We start from the raw sequence: 11,178 nt of genomic DNA on the forward strand, positions 1-11,178 counted from the left end.
GGTTGGTGTGTTGCTATCTAGTTGCTCAATCAAGCAAATGTCATAATTAGCGAACGCTCCTTCTTTGCTCGTTTATAAAGCTTTTGGAAATTGAAAATCGTATTCCTTATTTATGACAATTAACCTAGATTATTCTTTTTCAGTTTTAAAAGAGGTTCTTTTGATCCATTAAGATTCTAGTTCTCTATATAAAATTAAATAAATTATGCTAAATAAAAGACGATGAGAAATGAATAATATTTATTGAAAAAGGTACAATGAAAAGTCAAAATAGAGAACATTATTTGAATTGTATAAAATATTTTGGACAGCACTCTTTTGCCAAAAAATGTTTGTCCACCTAGTTGACATCCACTCACATGCGTGGGCCCGTGTGAATAAAATATGAAAAAAAAAGAAAGTGGGACCCGTCCTGTATTGTGAGTGTCGTCGGTCAGTGAGGGTATCAAACCCTCCCTGTTACAGTAGTAGGGTTCAAAAAATTTTACTCTCTAAACATAAAGAAAATCTTTATTATACATGAAATATTATTTATAAGTCATTTTGAGACGCTCTAACTATATAACCTACAGGAATGGAAAGGCCTAAACAACCATTGGCGGATGTTTCTTTCATAATTTCTTGAGTTTTTGAGAAGAAAATGTGAGTAGATTTTGCTGCAGCCACTCGAGTTTTGATTGAAAGTCACAAGATTTTGGGCTGGAGTCGTAGCAACACCTAACAATTATTCTTTTTTATTTCTCTCCAAGAAATTGATGAAGCACCTAACAGTTTTTCATAATTGGAGGAAATGGCAAAGTCTATTTTATGGATGTTTCCAGGAGAAACTGAGGTTGGAGTGAAGCATATTTCGCTCAAAATTGAGAAAATACTAGCCCCCTTTTTATTGCCGTCATTTGAAAAAATAATAATTTAAAAGTGGAGTTTTGAATAGTGATTTTTTGAAGAATATGTGATTAAAAAGTATATAAAAGTTTTGAATTTACATGCAAAATATAAATGTAATATTGAAAATGAATATGGGAATTAAAGGGTTTTATTTTAAACGAAGACAAACAATGACTTATTAAAATTGTTTGAGTTCAATCTTGAGCGAGAAATCCAAAGGGTCAAGCTATATGTACTCGGGCGTTTACACGTCTGGTTACACTCCCCTCATGGTAGGGGGTCTGTCCATTTTTTTTGTTTGGCGCGGGCCCCCTTCTTGCAAGGGGCATGTAACCGGACGTGTTAACGCTCGTGTACAAATAGCAAAATTCTAAATTCAAAGACATTGATATAGACCTTCTTGACAAGATAAAATCCTATATTCTTAGCAAATTTTTGTACATGTCTCGACATAGTTTCAGCACTAGTTGACATCGTACCCTACATTTGAAGAAATCCACTAATGCTGGTTGAACAAGATTGTTGGCAGGAGATTTAAACAGAGGCACTTCAGCCCTTAATTTTAATTGCATAAATCCTCGTCAAGAGCCCCTGTCTAAGTAGCATCTTTCGAAAAAATCTGATGAGGATTGTCATTTTCTTGTCACTGTCTTGGTCCAACACTTGCATAGGGTAGGTAAAACTCAAATATTCATATAAATACTCCAAATTTATTTAAAATGCACAAATGTTTTGGTATTTTAAATTATTATTAGTCTCGAGAGTAGTAATTATGCCAAAATTTATTTCACTCTATAGGAAGAACTGGAAAAAAGAGAAGAAATGTACAAAATTCGTTACAGTTCACACCACTTCAACCACGGATCTGTGTAAATTAGGAAAGTTTTCCGTCAAATCTACAGTAAGCATGGACATGGAGGCCCTTGGCCGGGGGGAATGGCCAGAATAACCATTCAACAACGGTGGTGTAGGTGTCAACCGCTCACAAATTCTAAGCCACTTGGCTTCCATGTACCGGTGTTTACGCCATGGCGCCATGTGCATTTTCTTCTCCTTCATACATTTTTTGCCTGCTGAGCACAAAATCTTCAATAAGGCAAGTAGTCTTTCAATTTTCCCAACAAAAATTTCTGGTAGTTTTCGAATTAGCTTGCTGTATTCTTCGTTCGCTCTTGCCATTTCAAATTCTGCTCGAAAATTCAATTCGATAATAACCCTAATTTCCCCTTTTTTGGAGCTCGATTTGTCTCTTACATCCAAAAATGTGTGTTCACCTGCAACAATGATTCACCAGAAGATAATGACTCAGTGAGATAATATTACTAATTAGAATGAAGATTTTGATGAATGAAACTCAATGATCAAGGAAGAGCAATAATATTTAGGCCTATGTATACCTGATGGAATATCCGGGGAGCTTCTCCACTTAGACTTGCAAATTGCACTATCAAAACCAGCATTTTGAAGGCGGCGGCACACCTCTTTCATCAAACAATTCCGGCAGCCGGTATTGAATGGTGTTCTTCCGCAGCCACACAAATTCGCTGTCCCTTGCGCTTCTTTAATTGTCTCCTTAGTGATAATACGAATTTTTGACTCTAAAGAACTTGTCCTGCATAGTGTATCCTGTACATGCATACATAGGAACATATTATAAGTATTACATATGACCCAAAAACTGCAAAAATAAATTTTCTAGAAATGCCCATCTTTCATTTTTTCTCGAATGATGAATCGATCATTGAATGAATCAAGTACTAAGGTCAGACCGAAAGGCAGAGTCGATTGATAATGGAAATTAAAAAAGAATAACGCTATTTGTCGTTATTGACCATCATCCTCGTGATAATACATTGAGTTTCAATGTCTTCTCAACATTATGATCCATATAACCAAATGACCCATCGGTACGTGAACCAACAAAGACAGGCAAAGGTTCCAGAACTGTTTCAATAGCATCATAGCACTATATATGGTGTCTTGCAGAGCAAGCATCCAGCAGAATCAAAGCTAAGAGAAAACACTCTCGGTTGATCGCCCTAACAAGTCATATTGGTATTGAATATTGATGACAAATAGCATTACTAGTTTTCCATTACATCTATACCTTATAACATGCAAAGTTATTCTTCTTAAAGCATATAAACTCACTTGTAAAAGCTGATATTGAGTCTCCCAGAAGCTACTATTTACACTGTTCTCATCTCCACTTTTCTCCTCTTCATCTTCACCGTCGTCTTCGTTTTTGCCGTCGACGCTCACCGGCGACAACCCCTCTTCATTCAGAAACTCAAAAACCGTGTCTGACAAATTTATGGCAGCGTGGTCGTCGGAAAACTCAATTTCCCGGCTATCACACGGAAGAATTCGGTGGTTCATGGTAATTCTAGCCAGTACTCTGGCCATGGCCTGTAACCCACTGAGCTTTAATAATACAACTTTTAATTCAGCTGTTTAAAAGTAATTACTTTTTCGAGTTTCAACGATCTAAGAACCTGGCTTTATATACCATGGCCTTGAATATATGGGACCCAATCGTCCTATGTGGGCATACATTATTGATCCACATGGTAAAAGATACTGTTGGTCCAAATTGGTGGACCAGACAGCAAGGATCCACGTCAGTAGGGGGGTCAATAATTCTATCTGGATATATATCCCAAAAATAATGTGATTCATATTAATGTTTTCTTTAATAGCGTTATTTGTTGCTATCCTATCCTAATCCTGTGGTGTGGGCCACACCAATCAAATTGGACGTGGCTGAATCTTGCGCGTCAATTCTTAGGTTTATCCGATATGTGGGGCAGCCTTGTTTGCCACCTGATGTATGATTGTGATCATACGCGGCGTCTCGCCCCCGGGAATTGGTTGTTCAGCAAGTTTCTAAATTTGCCCATGAGATTGTAATATATTATAGTGAAAAGGGGTATTATAGTCATTGCATTTGAGTAATTGTTCTGATTATAATGTTGGAATGACAAGGCAAAACGGGGGGAAGATGTAGCCTAGGGTAGGTTTCACCATGTGAGTAGTTGTAACGGTACGATCTGTAAAATAATTTGTTTTGAACTTAAATTGTATCATTGTTTTATATATGACGTTGAGCATGATCCTAGAATCGTGATTCATATGGAATTTTATTAAGTTTGATCATTTGGAGTTCAAAAGAAACTATACATAAATTTTGACTTGATTTGTGCTAATCATTTCAAGTTAATTGTGTTTGATCAGCTCTATGCTCTCCCAGATTATGCATAATATTTTTCCATTTTCAAGAACTACCCAAAAGAATAGTTGGGTAATGTTGCCCACTTGTCACGATGCATGTCTAGCCATTGATATTTCATTTTATGTGATAGAATAGTCTTGCTTGATAAGAGAAAATAACTGGATATAAGGATAATCGATACCTAATCATCTAAACCAATTCAATTTATTAAGCACAATCGAATGATAATTTAATGCATGTGTAGTTTGATTTATTAGTCATATAATTTTAATTTATGACAATAAAACAAATTCAAATATTTGTTTGGATTTTGAACAATTCCTTGTCTGGCATTATTTCATACGATTTCAAGTCGATACACATGATAGCATTATTGCATAAAAACTTAAAAAGGCCAAAATACACATCTAAAAGTCTAAGACAATTAGTTTAAAATGAATGCATTTGATACGCTCAATAATGAAAAAGTTTAAAAGTGGCTTACTAAATTAAGGACATGTGATTTGTGCTAATTAGATTATTTTAGTAACACGTGAATTTTGGTGGCAAAAGGCAAAAAAAATAATTAAAAAAATAAAAACATACTGCATTATGGTTGTAAAATATGTGTACATCCGTCTTAAAGAAAAGTATTCGTAAATCTAATTAGGGGTGAACAAAAAAATTGTCAATATGTCAAACCGAAATGAAATTATGATTTGAAACGGTTGGCTTGGGTACAAGCAGAGACGGATTTAGGGGGGGGGGGCTGGGTTGTAGCCGGGGGGGGCGGGGGGGGGGGGGGGGGGGGGGGGGGGGGGAGATAAAACAAGATTACCTGTTTTACTCAAATATATATTTATTATTTCAATTTATACTTCAACAAAATTAATAATTTACTTACTAGAGTTGCTTGAAATTGAGTCCTCCCCCTAGAAGGGGTCTTTTAGTCTTTAGTCTAATAGATGATTGAATTCTACAAGAATTCGTTTACATATTTTACTAACATTCTTTGTCATGGAGTGGTTGCGTCTAGTCTAAAATTAGACTCAATTTATCTTTATACTTGTACATCTGTATTTGCTCTATCTAAAGAAATGATGTTTATTGTCGAAAAACGATTTGAAGTCATTCAATAGTAGTTCATTTTTCGACTCCCCTAAACGACTATAATTAAACTCTATACATAGGCCTTATTCTTATCTGCATTATTTTTCTTGATACTAAAGATGATATGCAAGAATTTTTGTCTTATCAAACTTGAGTGGAAATAGATTGGCTTAATTTTCATGTCATGTTTCAAACAGCGTGTTTGATTGTATTTTAAGAAATGTAATCATCAAATTATGTTTGACCAAGTAAACATAATTTCAGATCAGATTCGGACAATGATCGGAGGAAGATAAATAGTAAATTGAGAAAGAGAAGATAGCAACTTGCTGGACTGAAATAGACGGGGTTAAAATGGATTAGAATGAGAAAGGAAACAAAATGCAACCTAATTCTGGTATTTTTTGCACCAATATGATAATTACAGGCAATAAATTTACATATGTATGGATCTCATTATGGCCCATGTTTGGTAACAAAATTATGGATAGGCACGATTAGGTAACACAATATCATCAACGTTTTATTTATTTTTTATGTTTTAAAGTGATAAGATTTGGTAACACGACACGCATAAATATCTTGTAAATGAATTAATCAATATTTAATTTCATTTTTCTAGTGCTCTCATTATTTTCTCTCTGTCTTTGTCTATAAAGCGATTAAGAATTTTTTTTATTGCATTTGAAATTGTTGAATGCCAATAAAAAGGAAACTCAATCGAGATGAGCAAATAATACTTATACGATATGTATTTTATATATTTCTCTAATCTTCCTACACAAACAAAACTAGAGATAAGGATGAGTGAAAATTATATAAAAAATTGCATGGGATAAACTATCTTTACAATGGAAGCCCAATTATAGAGAGTAAGTGCAGCCCAATCGGTACACACTATAAATGTACGGGTTTACATTGAATAACCGATATATTGTTGTAAATTAATTATTATTTGTGAATGATCATTGTACTTCTGCAACCTTAATTATAACCTATAGAATGAGAATGTGGCATTGACCAAAATGAAGGAATCTGTCCGATGGAGGCCAAGAACGATACACAATATGTAGGCTGGAGAAGAGATCGCAACAAGGTCAAAAGTTTGAAGACCAATGGTGCAGTTGAACCTTCTTTTATTTGAATTCATTCGAAACAAGCAATTAGAATAGAGTGGAAATGTATGGTTATGTACATGAAAATAGGGAAACATAGTTGGATTTAGAACTCAATATACAATACCATATGACGATTGAGAATTTATTTGATTCAAACAAACTTATATACATGTCACGGATAAATGAAATGGAACGTCTTGTTGATTTTAACGTACTAAACATGTCATGTAAACTTTTGTCTCCATACAACTGATGAAGGTCTATGGTTAGGTTTAATACTCGATTATACATTTGATAGATTTATCGAGTCGATTATTTTGCAATAGTAATTCATAACATTTGTGATTATCTAGCATTGTTCGATATTCTTTATTATCTCGTTTAGTATGCTAAATGTATAATTTTAAAATTGAATTATTTAATAAGAAGTTTATGATTTAATATTACTAATTAATAAATAATTAAAATTATCTTACCATCATTATCGCTATGGTGGGAGAGAAAAATTATTCGAATTTTTCCTAATATTGGTATCATAAGGCAAAACGCGAGGAGGGTGAAGACTAATTCAAATATTTGTTTGGATTTAAAACAATTCATTTGTCTCATTCGAAACAAGCAATTAGAATAGAGTGGAAATGTATGGTTATGTACATGAAAATAGGGAAACATAGTTGGATTTAGAACTCAATATACAATACCATATGACGATTGAGAATTTATTTGATTCAAACAAACTTATATACATGTCACGGATAAATGAAATGGAACGTCTTGTTGATTTTAACGTACTAAACATGTCATGTAAACTTTTGTCTCCATACAACTGATGAAGGTCTATGGTTAGGTTTAATACTCGATTATACATTTGATAGATTTATCGAGTCGATTATTTTGCAATAGTAATTCATAACATTTGTGATTATCTAGCATTGTTCGATATTCTTTATTATCTCGTTTAGTATGCTAAATGTACAATTTTATAATTGAATTATTTAATAAGAAGTTTATGATTTAATATTACTAATTAATAAATAATTAAAATTATCTTACCATCATTGTCGCTATGGTGGGAGAGAAAAATTATTCGAAATTTTCCTAATATTGGTATCATAAGGCAAAACGCGAGGAGGGTGAAGACTAATTCAAATATTTGTTTGGATTTAAAACAATTCATTTGTCTTGCAATTATTTCATACGATTTCGAGTTGCTACACATTGTAGCATTATTGCATAAAAAGGCCAAAACACTCAACTAAAAGTCCAAGACAATTAGTTAGATATATGTTTTTGATACGCTTAATATTAATGGAAAAGTTTAAAAGTGGTTTATTAAATTAAGGACATCTGATTGGTGCTAATTAGATTGTTTAATTAATAAATTAATATGCATGTGAATTTTGGTGGCTAAAAGGCAAAAATAAATAAATAAATAAAATATCATATTATGGTTGGAAAATATTTGTGTGCATTCCATCTTCTTAGAAAAGTATTCATAAATTTAATTAGGAGCGAACTAAAAAATTGTCAATTTTTTCAAAATGAATGGAAATCACAATTTTAAAATCGTTGGTTTGGATTTAATGATTAAGATTTCAATCGTAACTTATTTTGAAGTACTAAAAAGTATCTAAATTTTGCAAGTTGGTCAAATAGAAGTGTAAGGTATGATATCAAACTCTCCTGAATACCTACCAGCTACAACATAAGTTGTTAAATGTTATCTCTGTAAGACTAAGTCGCAAAATACATACTTCGTCCCAACCTTGATGAGTAGTACGATATAGAGACCTCGTCCTAGAAGTAGTCTTTCATAGAGTCTTAATATAATATATTATTGAATTCTACAAGAATTCATTTTATGTATTTTACTAAGATTCTTTTTATGAAGCTGTTCTGTCACACCTAAAATAATCACCTTTATACTTACATACCTATATATAATCCTATTTAAAGGGACAATGGTTACGATCGAAATATGATTCAAAGTCACTAGTAGTAGTCATTCTGACTTCCCTAAACCATTATGATTAAACTCTATACGCTCTTTATCTACATCATGTTTTTTGCTACTAAAGATGACATGCAGCATCATTTGTCTTATCAACTTGAGTGGAAGTGGATCGACTTAATTTCCATATCATGTTTCTAACATCGTGTTTGATTGTAATTGAACATTTAAATAATAAATTGAGAATAAAAAAAATACAAAACACTTGCGACAGAAGACTCTGATTGAAACCCATTGCAGACAGATAAGATAGTAACCGACTAGAATGAAATGGATGGGAATAAATGGATTAGGATGAGTGAGTTTGTCTGGAAAGCGTGTATTTTTGTCTCATGCCCAGCTCTAAATGGAGACAAAATGCCACCTAATTCTGGTATTTTTTGCACCATTTATGATAATTACAGGCAACAAAGAATATGCACAACCCAATACATAAACACTATAAAAGTTCGAGTTATAACATTAATTAATCAGTATAATGTTTTCAATTAATTATTATTTGTGAATGATCATTGTATCTATGTAACCTTAATTATAATCTTTAAATATGGGGTTTTGAAGATATACACGGGAGTTTCGATTATTTCTAGAGAAAATTGTAGCTACAGTCCAAACTTTTCCATTTTTTGCAAAATTTAACTCAACTTTCACTTTGTGTCATCTACGGTTCGAAACCTTTGAAATATTTATGAGGAAATTATCAAAATAGTCAACTTTTGACTTTGTATTTAGTATTTACAAAAATGTCACTTTTTTTTTTTGACATTGCAAGAATTTCAATTTTAGACAAATTTAGACATATTTGGCCTTAAAGCTAAATTTAAATACCCTACATGTCCTAATTAAATGAGATTTGACCAATCAAACAAATTGTACAAAATTATGCAAGATTGTTAGAGGAAATTGAATTATTCAAGAAAAAAATGCAGAGCAAAAACGAAAATGTATGCTTCAATCCCCCATTCGAAGAACAAAAATGCCGTAAAGGAAAGGAAGAAAAAACGAAATCCCTAAAATTCACTCCTCTCTATGACGAAATCGACCACCGCCGGTGAACTCAAAATGCTGTGAAGGAAAGGAAGAGAAAACAAAATTCCTAAATCCCTAAAACTCACTCCTCTCTACGACGAAATCGACCACCGGCGGCGAACCCAAAATGCTGTGAAGGAAAGGAAGAGAAAACAAAATTCCTAAATCCCTAAAACTCGTTCCTCTCTATGACGAAATCGACCACCGTTGACGAATTCATCTCCCTCACCGAAAATAGAATCCCGAAAACTCTAAAACACACTCTTCAAACGACGTCACAAGTACAGAGTGCGATCTTCTCACTGCTCCGGTCTCTAGGTGTCGGCCACCGACTGCCCAGCACTACCCCTATGTAAGTTAATTTGATTTCTGTGGTTGCGTTTGTTGTTTTTGCCTTTTTTGAAAAGGATTTATTGGGTTTTCATTTTGGTGTTTATTTGTGTGTGTTTTTAGATGTGTTTGTTTATGGGTGTATGGTTTTTTGTGGATTGGAGGTGGAGATGAAAATTGAAGTTGATTGCAGGCGACATCCACCATCATTTACTCCACCGCCACGAATATATGTATTGTACGGCATCACAAGTACACTAGTCTCACCATTTGATTTGGTAAGCGAACTCTGTTCATCAATGAAGCTTCAATCTTGTATGGTTCTATTAATCAAGTTTGAAGCTGTCGGTTTACTAGTATGTAGTTTTTTTATTGTTGTTATGTAATTGTCGTTCCAGTTCTTATTTTAGTACGATGTGTGAGTTCCAATACTTGATCTTAAACTATGAAGTGAATCAATTGAAATTATAACATTTAGTTGCAAAGATAGATGAAGGACTTTTTTTAAGTTTGTATTCCACTTGTGAATGCTAAAAGAATATGTTGCAATGATACATGAAATAATTGCAGATCTTGGTGAATATTCATGTGATTGTGCATGTGTTCATAACTTCTATGATCCTCTATTCTGAAAATTATCCTCTTATACAAAAGCAAAGTTTTCCTTTTAGCAATAGCTACTTTCAGTCCCATATTTTATAATTACGGATGCCAGCTGTTTATATATATATTGTCAAAGACTTAATCACCAACTGAACTTTATCTTATTTTATTTGGGTATCTTGCAATGTTGGCATGTTCTATTTGAGTTCTTGTTGAGTCTATCTTAAATGCACCACGACTGGCTAAGGGCATGTTTACAATTCAGTTAACATGCTAAGTTTGACTGCTATTACAAGAAGAAAAAAAGAATATACGTACAAAATATATTAAATCTCTACAAAACTTAATTTTTTAATTTACAATATTTATATATGCCTACTTTCAATAAAGTTCCACGTATGATGTTGAAAACTTACCTAATGAAGTCAACTGCTTATTTTTGAATACATTATTAAGTTATTAAAGTTAAAGCTCAAGAGAAATGAATATGATTAATACCCAATTCTAAACCTATTGCCATGGCTAATTAATATGATTAATGACATCAGCAATTTAAAATTGTTTAATAAATTAAATTTGAAATATGTTCTTGTTCCTTAATCTATACGGCAAAAAGACTTCTAGTCCACGAAGTTATTAAGAAGATTAATGGTAATCCTTGTGATGACAAAGTGGACAGTTAATTCTGGTATGTACACAATTGTCGCGTCTAGACCAAAACAATAATTATACTTTTCTTCATTGTATTTTCATTATGGAGATGCCTAGCTGACCTCATTAGATTTAAATTGAGTCGTTTTAAGTCCATTACACATAATTTAATTATAACTAGAGAAGACTAAATCGTTTTCAAAGGAGCTTACAATCCTTATCTACAA

General features: G+C 32.9%; 1 protein-coding gene across 1 annotated transcript; it reads right to left on the reverse strand.

Annotated features, from left to right (window-relative positions):
• Positions 1-1,578: 1,578 nt before the first annotated feature.
• LOC111368755 lies at positions 1,579-3,380 on the reverse strand. The gene is made up of 3 exons (XM_022990182.1): positions 3,040-3,380; positions 2,286-2,514; positions 1,579-2,162 (listed from the first exon to the last, which is right to left on the reverse strand). Exons 1-3 carry the CDS (start codon positions 3,292-3,294, stop codon positions 1,732-1,734), a joined length of 915 nt encoding a protein of 304 aa, XP_022845950.1. The 5' UTR covers positions 3,295-3,380; the 3' UTR covers positions 1,579-1,731.
• Between the last annotated feature and the right edge of the window lie 7,798 nt (positions 3,381-11,178).

The sequence above is a fragment of the Olea europaea genome, chromosome 19 (genome assembly GCF_002742605.1).
Source record: "Olea europaea var. sylvestris chromosome 19, O_europaea_v1, whole genome shotgun sequence".
NCBI lineage: Eukaryota > Viridiplantae > Streptophyta > Magnoliopsida > Lamiales > Oleaceae > Olea > Olea europaea.

What these genes read in the sequence shown, in the direction of transcription:
- LOC111368755 (XM_022990182.1), bottom strand. Translation starts at nt 3,294, where the DNA reads ATGGCCAGAGTACTGGCTAGAATTACCATGAACCACCGAATTCTTCCG. An exon ending in CTCAATATCAGCTTTTACAA is followed by an intron (nt 2,515 to 3,039) that starts GTGAGTTTATAT and finishes ATGCATGTACAG; the next exon opens with GATACACTATGCAGGACAAG. An exon ending in CTCCCCGGATATTCCATCAG is followed by an intron (nt 2,163 to 2,285) that starts GTATACATAGGC and finishes TCATTGTTGCAG; the next exon opens with GTGAACACACATTTTTGGAT.